This window comes from Penicillium solitum (genome assembly GCF_028829755.1).
Source record: "Penicillium solitum strain IBT 25940 chromosome Unknown utg000009l_segment0_segment0, whole genome shotgun sequence".
NCBI lineage: Eukaryota > Fungi > Ascomycota > Eurotiomycetes > Eurotiales > Aspergillaceae > Penicillium > Penicillium solitum.
Window position 1 is genome coordinate 1,196,552 of NW_027072128.1, and position 23,827 is coordinate 1,220,378.

A 23,827-nucleotide genomic window follows, 5' to 3' on the forward strand; every position below is an offset into this window, starting at 1 on the left:
TGTATGTTTTTTTTTTATTGTTACTTTTTTTTTTTGCAACAGTCTAAACGAAGTACATAGTCGCACACCGTGCGTTATGGACCCATTGCTGGATACGCTGAATCACTGTTGGGTCTTCGCGCTGAGCGATAAACATGTTGATAGGCGGCTCGGCGTATCGACCGTGTCGCCGAAAAAGGTGAGTTTGACTTGAAAACGACAGATATTATCGTGTTTGGTTAGATATTTGGTTTCGCGGTCAGCCTTAGGTCTGCTCGGGATAAATTTGATTTCCCGATACCGATCAACGCCTCCCATTGTCAGATGGTCATAGCTTTAGTACGACCTTTTCCAAATATAATTTCCAACTTATTTCGATATATCAATATCGCTGTCTATTGTGCCATCCAACTCTACTGCTTCTTGCTTCGTATCTCAGCGCTGCGTTCTCAGGACGACTCCAAGACAACAGCTTTATGGGCTTTGATTGATCTATCGAAGAACACTGTAAATCCAATATGTCATACCCATCAGCCATGGCGACCTTAACTCAAAACCCCCGCTTACGCTTTCTCAATGCTCTGCGAGCTGGCTCGAAGCCTATCATCACCTTTTTGGGACTTCCGTCCTTTCGCACAGCCCAAGTTGTAGCTCAGACCGGCGTTGATGTAAGCATTTATCCTCTTCCATAGATTAAACCCGAACTGATGATTATAAAGGGCATTATTATCGATTGTGAGCATGGATATATTAGCGATGACTCCATGCACAGCTCGACTGCCGCTATCGCTGCACTGGGGGTGTCACCACTTGTTCGTCTGAGAATGACCCATGCAGATTTGATTAAAAGAGCTTTAGATGCTGGTGCACAGTGAGTGAGAACGCCTACTCTACCATTCTCCTACTAAACATGTGACAAGCGGCATCGTTGTACCTCAAATCAACACAGCTGAAGAAGCCAGGACCGTCGTGTCGTACTCAAAATTTCCCCCACAAGGGCTTCGAGGGCAAGGATCGGCATTTCCAGGCATCGCTCACAATATCGATATCCCGACATACATGAGAACGGCAAACGAAACGATCATCACCTGTCTTCAAATTGAATCAAAAGCGGGAGTCGAGAATGTTGACGCTATCTGTGCTGTACCGGGTGTCGGTAAGTGACTGACCACAATCTTGAGAAAGGTTTCACTAATATTTGTCAAGATATGGTTTTTATTGGGCCAAACGACCTTGCTCTATCGGTCCTTGGGTATCTGCCCGCAAAAGGGGACGAGCCCGAGTTTGTCGACGCAATCGAAAAGATCGTGGCAGCAGCTAGAAAACATGGTAAATGGGTCTGTCGATTGTCGAACAACGGGACTTTGTGCAGGGAACATCTGAAAGTATTCGATACTGTAGCGATGAGTTACGATATTCGGGCGATGCAAAACTGGTATACAGCTGAGCTGGAAATTGCGCGCTCATGACAGCTTAGATGCTAGATGAGAGAACCTGGATGTGTGTCTATCTGAATGGTTAAAGCACAGCTTACATGTAGAATAAAAAATATGGCTTGGATTGGACCTGGCATAAGAAAAGCCTTTTACCCTATGGTATGGATTAGAAAGTCCCCAACTTGCGAACACGCTTGGAATGTATTTCAATATACATGGTAAACACATATGACCGTAGACCTTTTTTAAGTGAAAAAGCATAGTTGTTTGATGTACGTGGCTAACATAATTACAATCTTGCAACATTTATCAGATGTCATCACCAAAGAAAGAAAAGCAGGCCTCTGGTAAAATCTCTAGCTAATCCTTATCCCTTACGCTGTAGCGTGTGATAACCGAGCTGCTCTCGCGCTTCTGCGATTGTGGCTCCGCCAGCGATCATTTCCCGAATACCAGCTTCGCTTTTCTCAACCTTTCGCGCTACTTCGGCCACCTCACGGGCTCGATCTCGAGGAACAACAACGACACCATTTGCATCGGCAACAACAATATCACGTGGTTCAACACGAACCTTGCCGATACCAATCGACTGGTTAACACCTCCCACTTGAACCCGATCCTTACCAGTTCGCATCCAACGCCCAGCAGTAAAGAGCGGGTAGTCATCATTGATCGCACGGTTCACGTCTCGGCACACACCGTCAATAACTGATCCGGCAATACCCCGCAGGCCAGCGTATTGAGTCATGATATCGCCCCAAACGGTACAATCCGTGCGCCCACCATTGTCGATGACTACGACATCGCCTACAGCAACATCGTCGATGAAATCACCAACACTTCCTGGCGGGTCGCTGGCGGGTACGTAGAGCACAGTGAAGGCTGGCCCGACGGTAATCTTGTTGTAATTCGCCAAAGGCATAATACCAAACGCCTGTCCAGAAATTCCAAGTTTATCAAGTGCGTCAGAGACCGCAGGGGTGTCTAAATTGGCAAACAGTGCTACCAATTCTTGGTCTTCAGGGCCCGCTTTCTTTGGGTTTCCTTTGAAAGATGGCGCGGCTGCCGCGACTGTCGCTGATGATGTACCCTCTCGAATGGCTTCGAATTGCGTGTCGTGCATAACCTCAGACACTGGATGACCAGCTCGAACAGCCTGAACCATAAGGGTCTGACGACGATCGATCCGCTCGCCATATTCCAGGACCTCTTCGATGCTCTTGGCAGGGACGAAAACTGTCCCGCACCGATCAGCAATCACATAGTCGTCCTGGTTGACGGTGACGCCCCGCATCTGCAACGGTGTCCCAGATTCAACTTGGACCAGGCGGTTGCGTGCGCTGATCATGGTCACACCACGGCCGTAGAGGGGATAGCTAACATCGCGGCTGCCGTCGATGTCACGACTCATGCCATCGATGATGGTTCCACGAATGCGCCTCACTTTTGAGGCATTGGCGATGATATCACCCCAGCATGAGACGCCATCGGTGCCGCCGGAGATGACGAGAATGCGATCATCCGTGGTCACCGCATCTATGACCGGGGTGAGTAGGTGAGCTGTGGGGGCAGCATCAGTCTTCGGGCCCAGTTTAACTGTACTGGCGCGTCCGACAATCTTTGGGCAGTCCCAGAGTGGTCGTAAGCCGTATGTGGCTCCTTTAAGACCGAGGAAATCCAAGGCATCAGACACTGTATTGGTGTCGAGCGCTGAAAGTCGTTCCAAAATGCTGAACTGGTTCATTGTGTTAATCGCGGTAATTGAGTGGATAATAGAAATATGGAACAACCGTTGAAGGTAAGTGGCTTATATTAATTTTCAAATGCGAAGTATTGAGCGTTCACTGATGGATGTCGGCAAAGTATTATTTCACCGATTTGGATATGCTCGCACTTTAATTTATTCGGCTTCGTCTATAAATATGTACCTAATATGAACATTGAACACACCAATGAGTGTAAGCAGAACTTGCCGACATTTACCCCTCTATTTTTTCGTCAATTTCTTGACAAACCTGGTCAACAGCGACGAATATCACTATCCCGAGATGACTCGGCAACTGGTGACTATGCCGTTTCGCACCGAACGTTATAATCATTGCCCAAATACATGGCAACGACACAGTAGTGTCCAAACATCATTATTTTTAATAAATTATCTCTCCAAATTCACCAAAGTGCCAAGGCACTTTTTCGACTCTAGAGTGCAACCTAGTCAACTCCACCGTTAACAGGGACTACCGGCTTCAAAGACCAAGCTCAAAAATGGCAAAGCAATATCTTGACCTCCAGATTGCCCCCGCGGATATTGCGTTCGGTCTGATGGCCGACTTTGAAGCAGACCCTCACCCAAAGAAGGTCTCACTGATCGCCGGAGCATATCGCAACGAGAATGGAAAACCTTGGGTTCTGCCCAGCGTCAAAGAGGTATTTCCAAAATGGCTCTGCAGAGTAAAACAGCCAATAACGATAAAAACAGGCAAAGCAACGCCTTAGCGAAACCACCCACGAATACCTGGGCATAGCGGGCTCGCCAACCTTCACTAATCTGGCAAAGGACCTCATCTTTGGCTCCATTGCATCCAGCCTCCAAGACAACGCAGTCTCAATCCAAACAGTTTCCGGCACAGGCGCAAACCATCTCGCAGCCACATTCCTGGCCCGCCACCTCCGCCCTAATCGCGTCTTCATCCCCTCTCCAACATGGGTTAATCACAAGTCTATCTGGGAGATGACCGGGGTTCCGGTTGTAGAGTATCCGTACTACTCCCCTGACACAAGGGAAGTAGATATAACCGGGATGCTAGATACCTTGGACCATGCCGAACCCAATGACGTCGTCATCCTGCAAGCCTGCGCGCACAACCCCACCGGCGTGGACTTGTCAAAGGCCCAGTGGATAGAGGTCTCTGACCTCGTCCAGCGGAAGAAGCTCTTCACCGTCTTTGACAGTGCATACCAGGGATTTGCGACGGGCGATGTCGACGGCGATGCGTGGGCGGTTCGTCATTTCGTAGAGAATGTCCTCGCATCTGAGACGCATGCTGGTCTGTGTGTCGCGCAGTCGTTCTCGAAGAACTTTGGTTTGTACGGCGAGCGTGTGGGGGCCCTACATCTGGTTGTACCGCGGCATCTTTCGGCAAAGGGTGCGCTATCTGAACTGATGTTGATTTCGAGAGCGGAGTATTCCAATCCACCGCGCTTCGGGGCGAGTATTGTTGAGGCTGTTCTTGGGGATCAGGGTCTGAGGGCTCAGTGGAAAGCAGACTTGGATACAATGAGCTCACGTATCCAAAGGATGAGAGGTTTGCTGAGGCAACGGCTGGAGAAAGAGACGCTAGAGGATTGGTCACATGTTGAGAAGCAAATTGGGATGTTCAGCTATACGGGGTTGACGGAGAAGCAGGTGTCTCGACTTCAAAAGGAGTTTCATGTCTATCTGTTGCCCTCGGGTCGGATGAGTGTGTGTGGCCTGAATGAGGGTAACATCGACTATGTGGTGCATGCTGTTAGTGAAGCCGTCAAAACGGGTTGTGTTTAGTTGTTTCAAACTAAGATGATAGCCGTTGTAGCTAGTATATCCTAGGTCAAACCGGTGCCAGAGAGTGGTATTTTGTCCACTTTCCAAGCTCTCTATTTATTTCCCATTAACTGAGGCGTTTACTGAACACCACCTCAGGGCCATTTTTTTAAGATACATCCAAATATTCACAGAATCCGGTCATATTCTTGTTCTTCGCCTTTCTCTTTGTTCTGTTTTATTACATTAACTACAGTCTTATCGTTATAAAAGAAAATATTTAAGATTCTATAAGCCGATGGGTATAAAATACGCCCTACCTCCACTTTACAAACTTCTGTGAAAGTCTAGCTTCTACAATTTTGGTTGTTCCACTGCATGTTTCCAATCCAGAGAGAGTGTGTTACAAATGTAAAGACAAATAAAAACACAAAAACATACAACACCATATCTAAGGCTGTGGTCACCTAGCGCTCACTATTCGTTAACTGGTTAACAAGTTAACTATCTGCCCTGAGTGTCCTAAATAGAGCAGCGAGCCGCCTACGTCCGAATTACCTTGGACATACTGTTGTATGTTTTTATACTTGTTTTTCTTTTTATACATTGAAATCACCACCCCCATTAGTACTAAATTGCTTGGGCTGTTTGTTGTCTTGTTTCCGTAGTGTTTAAAATTCTCAAATTAATGGCGAGATGCTGCTACACCACCTAGTTTTGCTCTTAATCTTCTGGCAAATCACAGATCGTTAACTTATGTGAGACATATTACCGTGTAGTTACTCCTGTCTTTATGCCCTCTTAAGTTCTATTGTTATTTGCTTCATGTTTCCGCCGTTGTTACACCACAGTGCAAGCGACGGTAAATTGAGCACCAAAATGGCTACATTTGACACCTTTTAAGCGTTCCTCTTACAAGATCTTGATCTTTGTATCACATAATTGAATTGAACCCACTTTTATTATTTCCTTCTGGAGCCCCGAAGTGCTCCCCGAGTATTCCCTGAGGTTATGGCCCATTACCAAAGCATGAGCTATCTAGCTGTAATTCCAAAGTAGATTGAAGAAAACCTAATTGTATTTCAGTATATTCGAGATTTTCTGGTTTGATCTCAATATGAAGGTCCTGGCTAGTTTACGGAAACGATATCGTATCACTGAAGCCACTCGTTCCTATTACGGCTGAGATGGTCCATAAGGTTGTTTCTTTGTTCACTGTCTTAGAAAGCATGGGCGGAGTCCGATCTATGAAAAAGGCGGTGTCTTTTCTTTGACTTTTTCAAGTCGTGTTCAATCGTAATCCACCCCCTGGATACCTTTGCCCTTTCCTGGGCCGTGGACTCTCGCATCTCTTCGTGTCCCTGCGAGATGCGACCCATTACAATCATGCATTTTTGATGTCTGCCTAGAGAGTCGTTGATATCTCTGAGTATTCCGCTCAAGGGATATCCTGCTAGACCCCATAGCCCTGATTAGGAAGCTTGTGAACAATAAGATAACGGAAATAGTTCCACGTTCAACGTACCCGCTGTCGGCTTGAGAAAAACCCCACCCATTGCTTTCCCGACCCCCTTGAGGAGCCCCTTCGCACCTTCATGCTTAAGACCATAACGCGGATGTGTTCCTAGGCCCGTGATACCGAAGTGAAATCCGTCTCTGAGCTCCTGTAGATATGTCAGAATATTTGGCCTCAGACTGGCACTGGTATGGCTGTTACTACCTTTCCCGCCACCCTTAACCCGCTTCGAAGACTGAGCACCTGGGGGACGTCGTTTACTGTCGTGTCGTGATATAACTTGGGTGCATTGTGGAAACCTCTGGCCATGCTCAGCGACAAATCGGTTGGTAACCATATGATTACCTTCAATATCTTCTTCGACATTTTACTTCCGTGGAACGCAGCTTCGTGTAAAACAGTGAATTTAGGTGGTTCTGAGGGCGTCATCGAGCTGCTCATTGTCTTGGCCTTTTCGAGCTGGAGATTCCTTTTGCGCTCTCCGCTTCGAACTCCAACGATGTCGTTGATAAGGTTTTCATTGTCCTCATCAGCAGAATCTTCCTGTGTACTCTCCTCTTCTCCAATATCCCTATTTCCCTGTTCACCATTTTCAAACTGCAATTGCCCGCCTTCATTCTCACTCTGTATTTCCTCACTTTCAATACTATTCTCTAGGGATAATTGATCGGGCGAAGAAAGTGCTGCGCGACATGCTGTGTGGCGATCAAAATGTTCCTGGGGCTGGCGCATTGCGCGACCAGCAGAAACAAGCTCTCGCACAATGTCTCCTGGCGATTCTACAAGTCCAGTCACGAAGCTCGCAAGGGCTCCAAAGAGCACCTGAACACTAGCAGTAAGTGGGTTGGCAGGGTCCATGAACGTATCGTATTCGATTGGACGGTGACCGGAGGCGAGTCAGCAAGAAACTCTCGCAATTTTAGTGACTCATGTTTGAGGAGACTTACAGCACGAGCATGTCTGGGCTGATCTTCCCTGATTTGACTAGAAACGTTGCTGCAAAGGCACTCAAGTTGATTTTAGTATGTTTGAGATGCCAAGCCGCCGGCTTATCCGGGAGTATAGAGCATCTGAGTGACTGGGGATCAAGATGCCGGTAAAAGCTATTCACCCCATGGCGCACACCAGATTCTTCCTGCATTTTCATCGCGATCGTCTGTGCTCTGTCAAGCACACTTGTCTCTAGCGCTTTCTGTATTGCGTCTGAGAGATTCTGCAGGTTCAAATGTTTATGAGGTATCGGTGCTGGCCCAGCTCCAGCCCGCGCAACGATATTTCCCCAAAATTGCTGGTCTCCAAAAAAGGGGATAATTATCGTGGGTCGACCTACCGCGAGGCCTGCCGCTGTGGTGCCAGCACCGCCATGGTGAATCACACATGAAACCTGCCGAAATAGCCAATCGTGAGGGCAATTTCCAATCATAAGAATATTGTCCGGCACTTCGTCTGCCCCCAGATTTCCCCAGCCCTTTGAGACAAGAGCCCGCTGTCCGGTTTTTCGGACTGCTTCAAATATAATCCTCGTCAGTTTGAGAGGATTATCAACTACGATCGAGCCAAAACCAATATATATTGGTTTTGGTCCTGCGTTGAGAAACGCAGTTATTTCCTCTGGTGGTGTGAAGCTGGTTTCTGACATGAGGAAGCCAAAGCCGCATACATCGATGTTATCAGCCCAATCAGGGGGCTTAGGTAGTAATGAAGGAGACCTGTTTCAAATATTAGAGTCATTCTGCCGACCGGGAATACATTCCTAACCATAGATACGTATGCGGCACATGTAATCGGTGTAGTATGCTCCGGGCGGTCACTGTATCCAGAGGTTGGAGAGCCAAGGTATTTTTGCGAAGCGTGTTTAGAATATCTCCTAACCCTTCCCATACCATCATATCCACAATATTATAGGACACAAAGTTTGCGATAGTTGGCTTGCAGCTCCGGCTGTGAACATTCGCTAATGGGTGGGGAAAAGATTGGGTTGGTGACCAGGGCATCCTATCATTCATTAGGTATTCAGTATGCGAAAGGAAACTAGATTTTAATATATAAGAGGGTCAGCTCACGTGAATATGATATGAAGAGGGATGCCTAGTCGTTGCGCGCAATGAATGTGGGCTAGGCTAGGAGGGTTGGCTATAATAGCATCCGCCACGAAGGGTCGTTGACGATAATCCAAAGTCGTACTCCATGGGTCTTCCTTAATCTGGTGAAGGTAAGTCCCATCACCCTTTTCAAAGCAAGATTTCCAACATCCATTGAAGATTTCCTTCATCTCACGCCGACGCCTCTGGATGTCTCCGCTGCGTATTGCCTTAAACCCTGGTAAAAGGCTCGGGTTTTTCACCATGAAAGCCATCAGCTCTGCTGGGTCTCCCCCGATATTGAAAAACTCCAAGCCGCTATCGAGAACGAATTGCCGAAAAGCTAAATGTGTGGCCAATCTGACTCGGTGCCCGTGTGCTTTCAGCTCTCTCCCTAGTGCAACAAATGGTTGAATGTCGCCTCGAGAACCAATCACTTGGATGACGAGGTTTAAGTGCAGTGGAAAAGGCTCATCCTTCAACGGAGGCTGTTCTGCACTAGCAGCCTGTTGGGTTCCCCGATCAGGTCCGGAATGTATATCCGGGCGTTGGACATGGTTCAATAGCTTTGTGAGGTGCGGTTTATGCTGATCGATATGGATGTCTACCCGGCCGTCACCTATGACAAGACGTGATCCACGTTAATGCAATGTGAGTGAATATCGCCGGAATATCATTCACCTAGAATACGAGCACCAGTGTCCAACCCTTCCTGGAAAAATTGCACTTCATGGTGGTCCTCTGGTGGTAGCTTAGTACCTTCACCCGGCAAATCATCCGAACGAATGATGCCCATTCGCTCAGATGAAATTTCTGCAGTATTCGGTGCTACAGCGGCCATGATCGACAATGGTATGGCGTGTGGGATGGCTAGAAGAAAAGGCGAGATTGGAAATCGGGAAAAGCGATGGTCAAAATAGATGAAGCTCGCCTGAAGTCCAACACGCGGCGAGGTCTTCACCCTCTCGCGCTCTCGCCTTCTTGGAACACCGAAATGATATTTGCTCACGCGACCCGTCTCAGATAATATCTGACAAACTCATCAAATCGTAGTGATTCGTGTTTTCGTTGTGGTGAATGACGTCAGTGGGCTCACGGCCCAGGGTCGGTGAAGCTTTGGCTCTATGTGAAAGATCATCTGGGGGGGGTCTAGATTACTCAACACAACCGCATCCAGAGGTCATCCGCCTTGGTCGTCCTATGTGTTTAAGCTAGATATTGGTCATCGAGTAATTGGTCTGTGCCAATCAAAGAAGTGCCAAAGGACGACGCCCCTTGGTTAGAGCTTAATGCTCTCCGGTAGTGACACATGCCGGGCAGCTTCCACGCAAAGGCAACAAACAGCGCAAACAGAGCAACATCTGAACTGGCAAGGTGTCAACTTCTCCCGTCTTCATCTTGATGTTGCTTTACTGAAGCGCTTGGTGCTTTCTGGGGGTCCATCTGTGGTCACGGTGATAAACAGGTCTCAACGGTAAGGCTTAGTTTCGGAATCTCCACCATTTGCTTATCATCATGCTGTAGGTTCAAATCTTATTAGATACCAGGGATTGCTACTGTAGCTAATGCCTTAGTCTTCCTCAGGTCAAACCACTTGGAAGATATCCACGATGACCAATAGTTTTTTTGATGGCGATGCCTATCGAACCCAGATGGTCTATAGCCCCTAGTGATTACTGGGGAAAGATTTTACAAGCAAACATTGAAAACATGCTGCAAGCAAAAAAGAAGCGTCACCAGCGAGTTAGATATGAAGGCACAGCCATCACGGTTAAACTGAACGAACGGTCCCAAGCAAACCTGGAAAATTTCTATAGCTCTACTAATATTAATTAGACCCCAGTAGAGAAGCAACTACGTAAATGGAGCAATCTACTTCGTATGGTCAAGAAGCTCACGATCGTTTTGCACTGCGTATTGGTGGCATGGTAATGGTTTGAAAAAGAAGAGTTCTATTCCAACCATTGCTACACTGCTACAAATGGAGATGAGTGAGATATTTTCGGCCCATACGGGGCACCTGCAGTCTGAACATAGTGATATAGGTCTCCTTGACAGGAGGCTACAGCGCCGTGAGGGCTGCAGGCTGACCTAGACCTTTACTGCCGATCGATCCCTTTGAGGCAAAGTCCATGCTCAAGTACTTCGATCTCAACTTCTCGAAGACTCTGATCCCTCCCGCAGCTTACTGGAACGGTTCGTTCTTTGGCGTGCTTGCTATCGACAACCAGATTGAGATGATGGATGTAAGCTATTGTATATGATCCGTGAACCGACGTGAGGATGCTGACTATTAAACCAGGCTGGTATTGAGGGCGAGGCGCAGAACCTCAAGTACCGCAAGCCCCACACCCTGAGCGGCGCGGACTCCGATGAGATGATCAAGAGGCTTGAGTCTGGCCTTGAGCTTCACTGGCAGGAGTTTATCGACCGCCTCTTCGACTCACAGCCCCACTGGGAGAAGTACGTCGAGAACTATGTTAGCCTTATCATCCACGACTGCGGTGGCAGTCTCGCTCGCTATGCCTTGGCTATTGGACAGGCTGTCAGCGCTAACGTCTCCGAGACTGCCATCAATGTGGCCCGGAAGATTGAGAGTGATAACAAGGCCGCTCAGCTCCGCATTCCTGCTAGCGGCCGCATTCCTGGTGAAGCTCACACCAACTAAACGGACAATGGAATATTGACTGAACCGGCCGCCGTTGAGCTCCAAATGGTAAATGACCGGAATACGGGAGAATTTGGGAGCTAGGACACCGGTTATTTCTAAGCTGGAAGAGGTTGATGGATTGTTTTAAAACTGGATCAATTTAATATCCCCTGCCTAAATATTGACAGTTCGTTTTATGAGCTGGCTAGTCACTCTTGATATAAATTGATAAGATTAGATTATTTCTGGGCATTTTCCCTCAAAAGTAAAATCCAGAAGCGTTTCATCGGCCGGCAGTTGTATTTGTTAAAACAAGACAATTTCTCCACGGCTTATTTTGTTCACGGTATAAGTTTTGACCAGAGTGATACATCTATCGCAGTGCAATGTACAGGCGACTGAATATGTTACGCGTACGCAGGGGCATAGCGGCCAGGGTTACTTTCGGATTTAACGCAATGCTTTGCGGCCTTTAGTACCTTAATTTAGCCTTCATTTGGCCTAATGTTGGTCTTAATCCCGACCGCTTTTAGATTCTAGGATAACTAATTCTAGAGTGTATTGTAAGGCTTTCGGCACAGAACACCTAGTAGAGCTCCGCAAAGCCCATAAAGCCCATAGCCCAGCCTAACCCAGCCCACAAATGGGCTAGGCTTTGGGCCCTACCTTCGGGCCCACTGCGGGTTAATGGGCCCCCAAATAAGCCTAAAATGGTACAAATATGCCAAGAATTCAGAAGTTGAACCACCTTTTCGGGTTTTTTTAATTACCCTTCGTTTTACCTCCGTTTATAGGCTTTATTCTAAAGGTAATATTTTATTAATTTAAATAGGTTAGAATTAATTACTAGTTATTTCACTAAATTACGTTTAAAAACGCGATAAAACGCGTTCTTTATATAATTTATAAATTATAGAAGTTGACTTAGAAAGTAGTAGTACTCCTATCTAGATCCTAAATATATATCAAGCAGTAAGACAACCTTTTTTATAGTATCTCGACCTCTACTAGCCGGATTACCTTTGAAATTAAAATATATACTTCTGTAGCTACTGTTATTATATATACTAAATTTGAATTTTATATAACTAGTAAAAGGGTCAGAATATAATATTGTATACCCATTACATTTTAATGGGCTTTGCGGAGCTCTAATAAGTAGTACGCCGGACGAACCCATTGACTAAGTTAACAACCTCTTTATCACCTCACTCCATCAAGATAAGCTCAATGGATTTGATCTTTATTATATGAAATAGAGAATGGGCTGGAGTGCGCCAAAAACCGCAATTGGGGGCAAACCAAACCGCAGTGGTTACGGTTTCTAACTAGACTGCGACATTGCCATCCCGCAGGCGGTGGGGGGGGGGGGGGGACTGAAGGCACGGCTACACGCTATGCGAAAAAATAATTAGTACAGGAAGAGGGGAAGGGCACGTCAGCGATTCAGGGCTTGCAGGATATTTAGGTCTAAAATAGTGGTGTTCAGGGCATTCAGGTTCAGGGGCTGAATGGGCTGAAGTACAGAGACGACAGACAACAAGGACTTGCTGAACGGATCAAAAGAATGAGCAAAAAAACAAAAACATACAACAGTGAGGATTCGCTGGTGGTCACCCACCCAACTACTAACTCACCGGCGTGTGGCTTAAGTACGGCTGAGCGGACGGGAAGCCCTGTTTTCCACACCCTATGGTCGTATGTAACAGATTATATGTCAAAGGAAATTATATACCCATCATGATAGACATCCAGCTAATAATGAGCGGGGTGACGCTTTACAACCCTAACTTCTTACGGCTTACCTAGGTGAGAGGAGTCTAGCGTCAGCCCCCATATTCTCCCGCACAGACCACTGAAATGCCGTGAAACACGAACACGAACTCAACGTGGCATCGATGACTCTGTTAAATAGGAAGCAAAACTATTCTTTATCTCATTTCCTACACAATTACAACATGGCTAGAGACAACGAGAGCTACGATAGCTACCCAAAAGTGACAGTGGAGGAGACTCCGTACCAGGTATATAACAAACGGGGCATATTCAAGAGGAATGGGCTTTAACATACATCCTACCAGAATCGCGTGATACTCGATTGGACCAATGTAAGTAATCAGCATCCCCATCAATTTCAACATGAGACCAATTAATCTGATGTACTTACCTCCTTGAAAGGTCCATCGCGACGATGTGGACCCAAAAACACTCGACTACTACTCTTTGCCATGGGATTGGTCCGAGGCAAGTCAAACCATCAAGGATTTGTATATGGTACTGACAAACTACAGACGAACCACGATTATATTGTCATCCAAAAGTCGATCAGTCAGAATGTACTAGATATGCTTTTTGAACACACAAGATATTTCAAAGAGAGAAATATGATTCGGCGTGATCGAGGACAGTCCCACCGGCAGGACATGAACCCCCATAATCCCGATCAAAATTCGAATTATCTGCCGCCCATGTGCGTATCGCGCGGGATACCGCTGAGTTTTAATGTCGGACTAAAACCGTCCACTGTCAAGCGATCTGTGGATGGTTTCAGAGCTGACCCATCCCACTGGGGACATATCGGCCAAAGCCTTGATGTCGCCAGTTCGCGGATGCCGGGGGATGGAAAAATGATTCTTTATCGAACAGATGTGTCAGTCAATGAGGGGCAAGGCCCTCAGTTTTCATGGACGTGAGTTTTCAGATTGCCCAATCATCAGAAGATATAATATTCTCATCACATGATTGAGTATTAGCCATACGCAAACCGACACGAATAGTTTTGATGATTTCTTGGTATATATCTGATCTATTCATTGGACTACACTTTTCACTAACAAGCTAGCGCTTTGCATCAAACGTTCCGAATCTAGCAGATGAAGACAGGGCTCTCATTGTATCTCTCCTGGAGCGAGCCCAGCAAGATCCCCCTGGATTGAGCGAGCCACAGTACGTGATGCGCTGTGTTGGCTCTAATTCCACCAAGAACCGCACCGAAAGGTCGGCCATCTTCCTCCGTCTTCCTTACTATTCAATCCAAAAAATGGATGCAGCCCAATCCTTTCGGAAGTCCGCCTATTCTACACGCAGCCTCCTGCAGTATTTTTACGACCTGGAGTCTACCCGGCACCGTGATCTGCAACAAGTAGTTCGAAAATCGGGAGTCTTTCCAAAGGGCCATGTTGTTCATGTCTCCGAATTATGGGCAGTGATCGTCAACTTTCGTTCGTAAACACCCTTTCGTACGAGCTAATTACGACATACTGACACCTGGTGACCACAGAATTCATTATAACTAGTGCACCGATACCTCTGACAGATGGCGCAAGTCCCTCTTTGGAGATCATGAGCCCGCCGACATCCCAGTCATCACCTCCTTCCAATATTTGTGTCATTAATCCCGACAAGCGTGTGTTCTTCTTTCCCGTGGAGCTCTGCAAGACGTTCTTTGTATGTCATATGTTTCCCCTTGTGGCATATTGTTTAAGTCTCGCAGTGTTGATGTTTATCGAACAGGAAATGAGAGATAGGATTTTCAGATATTGCCTACCGGAGGGCCAAGGCCGCAATGATGACAACCGCGGGCATGAACTCTCCCGGGATTTTGCCATGTATACCCATGACAGGGTTACCCAAGACAGGGTTCAGATCAGAGCAGAGGATTGGACCGAACTGATAGCCTCGTGCGCGTCGACGCTTCTTCGCATTGATATTGATACCTTTTTAGCGGAAACCGCAGAGGAGCGCCGGGGTAAAGATAAAAAAGGAAAGAAGTTCATGTTCAAAGATGACAAGAAAAAAGAGGAAATGGAGAGAATGTTCGATGCGACATCTCCTAAATCAGAGCGAAGTAGACAGAGCCTACCGGAAACAGATAAACAGGATCAATCTGAGCAAAATCACGATTCATCCGAGGCAGGTGAACAGGGTGGGTCTGAGAGAAAGCGTGATTTTTCCGAGACAGATGAATCGTTTCAACCAGAGATGGATGAAGATGAACGCGGTCCGAACGAGACGGAAGAAGCCACCGAGGATTACAAATCGGACTGGAACGGCGGGTATTTAGGTAAGGCTCGCTATACCGGAGCAAGGCATCGCTTGCGACAGCGCACCAGTGTGCAGTATTCCTTCTATTCCGCCGGCATTGTGGTCAACCAGACACCTAGTGACAACACATATGCTCATTCGAACATTTACTTCGAACCAACCAAGCCCACCTTCTCTTGGGATAAGGAGTCTGTTGATCAAGATATTCTTCCCAATGCAGCAGATTTGGAAGGCCAGAGCGATCATAGTCATCGTTCCACAACATCCGAATCCTTAACCGGAAGTTCATCTGCGTCCCAGACCTCTTCCCATGCTTCTCCACCCACTATCAACTTGGAATTCCCGCCAGTTTTTACCTGGCGGACAAAGACAACCCCGTTGGTGGAAGAAATCCCGATCTCAAAACCAAACAGCCCTCTCGATAACCCTAGCTCGGATCATCTAAAGTCGAAGGTCCAGTCGCCAAATAACCCACCTGAGGTTTTGAACGTGGACGAAGAAACAATAAAGATCCTCTTCGCATATATCAATAATGAGCTGCTTGACCCTACCACTGGAGATAGTTCGTCAATCTACAAACAAGCCACGAAAAAGTCATACTTTGATGTGGACCACGCTATCACGCAGAGATATGCCGTTTCTCTTCCCACATTGATCGCGGAACATCCTGAGATTGTCCCCGACTTACTCTCGCCGGAAATGGTGCCCTTGAAAAATGTTGTCAGTAGGCTATGTCGACTGTTCCACTTCTTTGCCCCGCTTTCATACCCATGTGCTGTCAGCGACAAGTTCTGGGGGGCGGTTCATGATCTGCTCACTGTGAGAAACGTCCACTCCCTCTATCCCTACAACTTCTAATGCCCAAATTTGCAGACCATCCCCCAGTATTGGGACACATCCTACACGCAAGAGCTGGCAAATCAAGCAGGCTATCAACGGATGTCGAAGACCTTCTTTATAGCCAACCTCGGCCGTACTGAGTACTACGACCTCCCCGACGACGACAAGCTAGATGAACTGGCCTTTGTCGTGGGTGAATGCGAAAAATGCATGGCATCCCATCAGTACTCCACTCGGTCAGATGCCCTCGACCATCTCCTTACGCACGTTTCCATGGTTTTCCCCGAACAACGCTCGTTGAGCAGCTCGCAATCACAGTGGGTGATGGATTTTGAAGATTATTTGACACACATTTGTCGGAGGGATGACCGGGTGGTAATTACCGACCTGAAAGACTTTTTGAGACGCTTGGAAACTATGGCAGCTCAGATCCAGCACGGAGTGTCAGCCAATGGGGAGTTTGACCGGAACACATACTTCATCCCGAAGAATTTGGTTGGTGCATTTCAGGATCTCCTGATGCTGGTCGTGAGTGGCGCACATCTCGTGAAGACCTATCACAAGAGGCGAGAAACTTACACAGGTTCCGACCCGTTGCCGACCTTCTCGATGCCCTCAGACTTAGATGTGACGGATGTTGGGGTAGAGGCAGAGATGTCTATGGAGAAAGCCATAAGAGACATTATCATGATGACCTATACCGACGAGGTATCCGATGTTGTCACCTACGAAGCCGCGGGTCCCGCATTAGTCCTCGCCATTATTATGGGGGATATTCGCTGCAGAGACTCTCAAAGCAATCAGGTCAACTTAATCGAGATCTATCGTGAACACGTCCGCAATCTGGTCGGTATCCCTTTCCTGGTCCCTATCATTAATCTCAACTTTACTAATTGATCTCTATCTTCTCAGCAATTCAAAGCGAGTCAAAATCCCCAGCGACGCCTACTGCAGGAAATCTATCTCGTCCGCGAGGAGCTAGAAATAATCCAGAAGGCTTCCGAGAGACAGCACCTCGTTCTCGCGAACTACCTGAGCGTTATAGACCCACATTCTTTCACCATCACCACTGAGTCTCGGGTCTCCTCATTTGAGCTTGAGAAAAAGCGGTTACACAAGCTCATCCGCCAGCTCAATGCCGAGCTTAGAGAAATCTCACACCTCAGCGTAAAGCTTGACTCATTGGCCAACCAGACGCTCAGCGGGGTGGACGTGCAACAAGAAGACCAAGGAAAAGCCGTCCTTGTCTTTACCATCATGACTGTAGTGTTTACGCCGTTATCATTTGTGACCAGCTATCTCGGCATGAACACCGCTGACATCCGCGACATGAACAGCTCGCAGACGCTGTATTGGGCCATCTCTGCTCCGCTGACAGTGGGGATTATTACAATCGTCCTGTTTGTTGCGTTTCAGGTGGATCGGATTCGAGAGGCTTTCGACGCTTTTTGGACGTATGATTCTACACTTGCGGCAAAATCTGGCTCGGCTGTTTTGCGCGGGAAAGGGCCGAAGGATCGCATTCAAGGGCCCTCGGGATTGTCAACACCGAAGAATTGGGTTATACGTGGCTGGTCTTCGGGGAGGGAGACTGAGCTGGACGACTCAATAGGGGTTTAATCGGCTTATCCTGGATCCATGTTATGCAAGCCCAAATCGTTGCTCGGAGTCTCTCAGTTGATGGAAAATCTTAGTTTCTACTGGGACTGGATTAGTTCTCTATGCAGGGATTTAAGCCGAAATCAATATACACAGAAGAAATGCATCACATGCTTATTAGGCATACATTAATATACAGTAATCCAAAACACTCCCGTCTTCAACGCTTTTTTTGCAGGATGAGTGGAGAGATTTGATTCAGCCACCTGGCCACAGAAAGACACGCCGGTCTTGGTAGCCACAAAAACAAAACCGCTGTCCATAAAGTACAATGCTCCAAAAACACAGGGTGCGGGATGCGGCATTAAAAGCAAGTAAAGAAAACAGGATCCTCTATGATATGTCGTTTAAGAATGATGAACCAAATCGGACACCCGAGAAGAGAGACTCAATGTGGGGATGTCGTTATGAAGAAAAAGCTGGAAGGGAGCATAAATCGAGGGAGATCGAGTGTAGATAGGTCGATCGTCGATCGTGTTGGTGAATGGAGAGGAGAGGAAATTTAAGCCAGAGCCTTGTGCTCAGATGGAGGAGGGGGAGGAAGCTGTTGGACATTCGTGGTTAGCAGACACGTCTTAACTCAAACACCAAACGGATTCATTCAAAAATCAAAGAGTTCATCGTACCTCGAGCTTTGTGTTGTCAGCCATCATACGCTGGAAACCAATGCCGACACCCTCGATCACAGCAAGGAAGACAGCACACATAATAGCGGAGTTTCGGGCGGCCTTGTAACCACCACGGATGGCGAGGGAACCACCGGTGAAGAAACCAGCGATGATAGCATTATAGGGGTCTTCCTTCTTGCGAATTCCCTTGATTGAACAGTCGTATATGCTGAAAAGTCCTCCCCAGCAGCCGAAGTTACCACCGAGGACGGGAGCACGCGCCTTGATAGCTGTGAGAGCACCTATCCGGCGCTCGCCGTAGGGACTATTGCGGAAACCCTTAACACCGTGCCAGACAGCACCACCGATGGCACCCATACAGAAAGCACCGCCAAAGTCGCTCAGGGCAACCCAGGGGCAGGGGTCCCGCGTGTGATCCATGATGTGTGAAAGAGGCGGGTTGAGCGTCGGTGATATAAAGGTAGATCGGTTGGTGATGAACCGATTGTGAAAAGCGCGAGGATAAAAGTCGAATATTGGCAAGTAAGCCCAGTGAGAGAAAGAAACCGGTGAAAGGCGTGAGGGTTGTAAAGGTCGAGGATTGACAAGTCCAGAGATGCGATAACAAGATAAGGGCGGGTCGACTTTTTCTTTCCCATGTCGGGGTACACGTGACCACTGATGTTCGGTCCGGTCGCCACCGAACCCTTTGATTTCTACCATGTCCCCCGTGTTTATTTATCACTTTTGGATTATCATTCGTTCGGGTTAGGAATCCCCGGGTTCCCTACCCGGGGGACGAGAATATCCCGGCCATTTATCCCTACATGATGTCTCGAGGCCATCAGAAAAGTTCTTCGTTCTTGCACAATAATCTATGATACTGCACGGCTCTTTAGTTGTCATTGTTTTGGGAGGAGCCAACAGAGCCAATCAGGGATCATAGATCCCAACACCTCGGAACTATTCTGCCATCTAAAGAATGTGCGTCCTACGGCTGCACTTTTTTGTCTCCTTTAACAAAATAAGGTTCACCATACACTGGTGATCCTATCAAGCGACTCGGGAAGCCTTCCACTGGTCTTCCTTTCCCCCCGCTTCACGAGTACTAGCGGTCATTGACAGAAGATATTCGGGGGATCGCATAGGAGGCGCTCAAGCTCCAGGCTCGCTCAAGGTATATAGATCCGAGCTTCATTTTGTTTTCTATAGCCCAGCCCTTGCACAAGCTTAGGGTTGCCGAATTATCTATCACAAGAATGGTTGTCTGATGTTATGTGACGTAAACGCCTGCTGCCCGGAAAAAGGTCAAAACAGTATTCTAAGAGGCCAAACTCCTGTCCAATATGTTCTGCGGCGGGACATTTATCCTGCTTTGTCTTGGAACTTGGTGTCATAGAAAATTAAGCGTAGACATGTCCACAGATGGTTAGCGGACAGCAGCAGCAATACTAAGCGCTTTTTTTTCGTGTAGTCCTATAAATGTGCCACAAGGTCTTAGACAAGCTACTGCTTATGCTCGGGGTGAGATCCCGCTACGAGCTAAAGAAGGATTTGGTGAGAATGGTCCTAGTGAAGAGGCAGGAATGATTGGTAGAAATTATCTTAAGGAAACATTGAAACGTTGGTGGGCGTAGCTAATTGTGCAAGGGAAACAAGAAGACCTCGGGCACAAATCCGAGGAAATATATATAAGAAACCCACACTACCTACTTTCACCGGTAGACGTGTACGGAGGCCCATAATGCGTTAGGTGTAGGTGGTAGGTGGCTGCCAAAGCCAATACTTCTTGGCATTTAAATATATCTATCAGTCTAGAAGTTTTAAGTACCATTGAGTGTCTTACATGGATGTTCATAGGTACCCATGGTTTCCCCTTCGGGACCTCGGGAGTTACTATGTAAAGTTTCTCGGGTGTCAACATCTGGAAGCTCAATCCCTGGTTATATATAGTAAAGCCATATATAAAGCAAAACTTTTTACCGCCTTCGTATATACCTAAGAAGACATCAAAAAAGAGCATACAAAAGATATCTAAAAGACATCCAAAAAAGACATCCAAAAAAGACATCCAAAAAAGACATCCAAAAAAGACATCCAAAAAAGACATCCCAAAAAGACATTAGGATCTAGTGAAGCAAGGGGAGCTTCTGCATTTCCTGAAATCTCAATCCCCAGTTCGAGAGCCTGTACTTCGACAGATCAAGTCTTGGGATGAGCCAAGGCTAGACGATGATCAAGGGCAAGAAAGTCAACACCCAGGTGTCATATTCATACCGACCGACTTGCAGTACTTTATCGATTTTGGACTTGATGACAGAAAGCGGAGATCTACCACCAGCAGCGTTCTTGACCGAAAGGTCCCAACGAGTGCCATGTACAACGACAATTCGATTAAAAACAAGTCAACTAACTGGATACAGATGGCAACAACTTTAACCACCAGCAGAACCGCGGCCGGGCTTTCAAAGACAAGGGGGTTTTGGGACCCGACCTAACCACGCAAGAAGTCATTTGTCGCTATGCTCCTATATTTGCTCATCATTGACGGCTCCACCAGTTCATTGCTATGCTCGTATGCCTGGTCTCTCTGCATTGCGCCGAGACTATATTTTCTTTTTCTTACTCCCTTTGATGTAAGAACCCTCTGATATGTCTTTTTTGATGTCTTTTTTATTGGTAAACTAAAAGAAGCTAGTTGAATCGCTAGAATGAGAATGGTAGTGGGCAGCGAAAAGCAGGCCATGGGATATTATTGGCGTTATAACACAGGAAACTACATACGACCATAGGGTGTGGAAAACAGGGCTTCCCGTCCGCTCAGCCGTACTTAAGCCACATCGTAGAGCGCGACCGATGGAAAGGAAGCCTAAATGACTAAAAGCAGCAAGAGCTAGTTCACTAGGGTGAGTGCGGGCGATTTGGGTGTTGGGGGTGATGGAGGTGAGTTGGATGACGGGTGAGAAGGTGAGCAGGGTGAGAACGTGTGGGTGAGGTGGGGGCTTGGTACTACTAAGTACTATATAAGGGAGATAGTAGCTATATCTAATAAATCTGGGATCCCATAAAGTATCGTTTAGTAAGATTAATAGATGTTCTTTTCGCTAAAGATCTCTAAATTAACGATTCTAATAAATATAGTAATGCTCCTTTTTATATCGATAGAACTCCAGTTTAATAAGAGAGGAGTTTTACAAAGTTGCCTCCATTATATCGATATCGGTTCTAAAAGACATAGAGGAGTAGTGCTCCTGGAGGTTAACCTTAAAAAGAGCTTATTGGCTTTTTTGTAGATTGTGCTTGGGTTATCCATCCAAAAGACTCTATATAGACTATTTCCACTATTTTATGAAGCAGAATCGCAGTGGTTATAAGTAATTTACCACTTGTTGTTGAAAACCTTGCCATCGACGTAGTTGACCAGCTCCTTCACTGGCGATAGATGGTCGCGCCCGGCACCAAACTGCATACCTTGCTGTAGAACTTTTCGGTAGTTCTTTCCAGGGGACACCTTTCCAAGAACATACTCTTGACGGGTCTCGACACGTGTAGGAACAGGAATAGAACGACCAACCACAGCCTCCATACCCTGCCAGGCAAAGGTGATAGCCTCCTTCGCGCCTGCTGGGATACCAGCCTCGTCAAGCATTAGGATACGAGTGTTCGGATAGTGCTTCTGGATATATGCGCTGATGTTCGGATTATATGCGCCACCGCCACACATGAAGATTTCTGCGATCTCAAGGTCTTTCGGGGCATAGCGACGGTAGTGATCCACAATAGCCTGTGCAGTAACGCGTGTAATGGTCGCAACGACATCATCGGGACTAAGTCCTTTAGATTCAGCCTTGGTAATGAGGTCGTGTGCGAGGGTATCGCGGAAAACTTCACGGCCTGTAGTCTTCGGCGGATCAAGAGCAAAATACTTATGACGAAGGAATTCGTCCACAAGCTCTTGATCGACGGTACCACGTGCACCTATCTCGCCATCCTTGTCGTACTCGTGCTCACCGTCTGTATAATGGCGGACGACCGCATCGATAAAAACATTACCAGGGCCGGTATCAAAGTCGTAGCATTCGTCTACACCGCCGTGGGTATCAGGCGGGATAAAGCATACGTTTGCGATACCGCCAATGTTTTGACAGGCACGTAACTTAGTCGGGTGATGTAATACGAGGGCGTCGAAAAAGGCAATCAGCGGCGCACCCTGTCGTCCGGCAGCTTGATCGCTCACGCGGAAGTCGGTCACTGAGGTGATACCGGTGCGCGAGGCCAGGAATGAGCCTTCAGCCATCGTCAGTGCGCTCCGGGTTTCTCCCAGTTCGGGCATAGAGAGAAGCCAGATTGTTTGGCCATGGGAGCCTAGCACATCAATAGATTCGATATCGACGTTTTGCTCCTTGCAAAACTGATGCACTGCGGATGCAAATGTCTCGCCGAGGATGACATTTACTTCCGATAACTCGGATGGGGATGTTTGGTTGCGCAGGATCATATTCATGATCCGTTTCTTGATGACTGGCTCCAGCGGGATTTCTCCATACTATTACCAATGTCAGTAAGTTTTGGTTCATTGGAACAGTCAAAAAGTTTACCTTCAGCAACTCAAAGTGCATCGGGGACTCAGGAGTCTCCTGGCGGAAGCGGCAAAGGGCACAGTCGATGCCATCCTTTATTCACTGTTAGATTCATCTTCCTGCCACAATCAAAATGGAGTACTGACCATCGACGTCCCGCTGTTTAGGCCGAGGACAGTCAGATCCAAGGCATGGCCAGCAGTACCGTTGGTCGTGCTCGAAGCCATTGTGTGATCAGAATAGGGGCCTTGACGTCTTGAACCGGATTGTGTAGAGAGGCATATGAGCGAGGGTCTCGGCCCTATTTAATGGAAGCCGGGATCCCATGGCCTGCCGAGTGTAAATAGATGGCAAGCCCGACATTCTACTTCGGATGCTTGACGGCTAAATGGGCTATCGGCAAAACGCCTATTTCTATTTCGCTGAGGCACGCCAAGAACCTATCAGGACAACAACCCCAAGGTTCGGCACAATCATGGATATGTCAGCTTTTACATTAGTCAGTTATGGCGCACGTATAACTAGTTAGTTACATTGCAAGCGTAGCTGAATAATGACAAGTCAGAGTTTTCCGCATTTTCCCGATTGGCCAATTCGACACTGTTCCGACAGACCCTTTGCACGCTTCAGCGAGCCATGTCGGTTAAACGCTTAAATCCGTATGATGATGCTATTCTTCTCCAGATTCCCCTGCTTATTGATTGCTGAGGAAGCTCTACCTTATGTTAAGACCTCACAAGCGACCAATAGCAGAGGCTCTGTTAAGCGGCTACACGTTTAAATGAGAAGTACCGGCATACGGGACCTCGGGAGTTTCCCCAGAAAGACCTCCGATGCGATAGTCCGGGGAACGGACAGGCATGATATATAAATGATTCTGGAAAGTCCAATTTTCCCGGATAATGAACTTGGAG

The 23,827-nt window shown here is 47.2% G+C and overlaps 8 protein-coding genes across 8 annotated transcripts; 4 read left to right on the forward strand and 4 right to left on the reverse strand.

Annotated features, from left to right (window-relative positions):
• Positions 1-497: 497 nt before the first annotated feature.
• Positions 498-1,448, forward strand: N7455_011575 (HpcH/HpaI aldolase family protein; the record flags this gene model as incomplete). Its single annotated transcript, XM_065606705.1, has 4 exons — positions 498-647; positions 672-850; positions 900-1,135; positions 1,186-1,448. The coding sequence occupies 4 exons, from the start codon at positions 498-500 to the stop codon at positions 1,446-1,448; spliced, it is 828 nt and encodes a 275-aa protein (XP_065459871.1).
• A 334-nt stretch (positions 1,449-1,782) lies between these two features.
• On the reverse strand, positions 1,783-3,159 carry N7455_011576 (RraA family protein; the record flags this gene model as incomplete). Its single annotated transcript, XM_040954416.2, has 1 exon — positions 1,783-3,159. The coding sequence occupies one exon, from the start codon at positions 3,157-3,159 to the stop codon at positions 1,783-1,785; it is 1,377 nt and encodes a 458-aa protein (XP_040815058.2).
• A 521-nt stretch (positions 3,160-3,680) lies between these two features.
• Positions 3,681-4,956, forward strand: N7455_011577 (uncharacterized protein; the record flags this gene model as incomplete). The annotated part of the gene is made up of 2 exons (XM_040954327.2): positions 3,681-3,842; positions 3,895-4,956. 2 exons carry the CDS (start codon positions 3,681-3,683, stop codon positions 4,954-4,956), a joined length of 1,224 nt encoding a protein of 407 aa, XP_040815106.2.
• Positions 4,957-6,155: 1,199 nt separating this feature from the next.
• On the reverse strand, positions 6,156-9,373 carry N7455_011578 (glycosyltransferase; the record flags this gene model as incomplete). Its single annotated transcript, XM_040954311.2, has 7 exons — positions 6,156-6,403; positions 6,461-6,599; positions 6,656-7,280; positions 7,399-8,160; positions 8,210-8,446; positions 8,515-9,151; positions 9,214-9,373. 7 exons carry the CDS (start codon positions 9,371-9,373, stop codon positions 6,156-6,158), a joined length of 2,808 nt encoding a protein of 935 aa, XP_040815066.2.
• Positions 9,374-10,664: 1,291 nt separating this feature from the next.
• On the forward strand, positions 10,665-11,200 carry N7455_011579 (uncharacterized protein; the record flags this gene model as incomplete). The annotated part of the gene is made up of 2 exons (XM_040954501.2): positions 10,665-10,778; positions 10,835-11,200. The coding sequence occupies 2 exons, from the start codon at positions 10,665-10,667 to the stop codon at positions 11,198-11,200; spliced, it is 480 nt and encodes a 159-aa protein (XP_040815261.2).
• A 1,940-nt stretch (positions 11,201-13,140) lies between these two features.
• On the forward strand, positions 13,141-17,686 carry N7455_011580 (uncharacterized protein; the record flags this gene model as incomplete). The annotated part of the gene is made up of 9 exons (XM_040954372.2): positions 13,141-13,206; positions 13,264-13,290; positions 13,474-13,871; positions 13,936-13,975; positions 14,025-14,403; positions 14,463-14,629; positions 14,696-16,045; positions 16,100-16,912; positions 16,979-17,686. The coding sequence occupies 9 exons, from the start codon at positions 13,141-13,143 to the stop codon at positions 17,684-17,686; spliced, it is 3,948 nt and encodes a 1,315-aa protein (XP_040815179.2).
• Positions 17,687-18,227: 541 nt separating this feature from the next.
• N7455_011581 (Mitochondrial inner membrane translocase subunit Tim17/Tim22/Tim23/peroxisomal protein PMP24) lies at positions 18,228-18,774 on the reverse strand (the record flags this gene model as incomplete). Its single annotated transcript, XM_040954423.2, has 2 exons — positions 18,228-18,269; positions 18,352-18,774. The coding sequence occupies 2 exons, from the start codon at positions 18,772-18,774 to the stop codon at positions 18,228-18,230; spliced, it is 465 nt and encodes a 154-aa protein (XP_040815293.1).
• Positions 18,775-21,712: 2,938 nt separating this feature from the next.
• Positions 21,713-23,140, reverse strand: N7455_011582 (uncharacterized protein; the record flags this gene model as incomplete). Its single annotated transcript, XM_040954487.2, has 3 exons — positions 21,713-22,879; positions 22,932-23,006; positions 23,060-23,140. The coding sequence occupies 3 exons, from the start codon at positions 23,138-23,140 to the stop codon at positions 21,713-21,715; spliced, it is 1,323 nt and encodes a 440-aa protein (XP_040815166.1).
• Between the last annotated feature and the right edge of the window lie 687 nt (positions 23,141-23,827).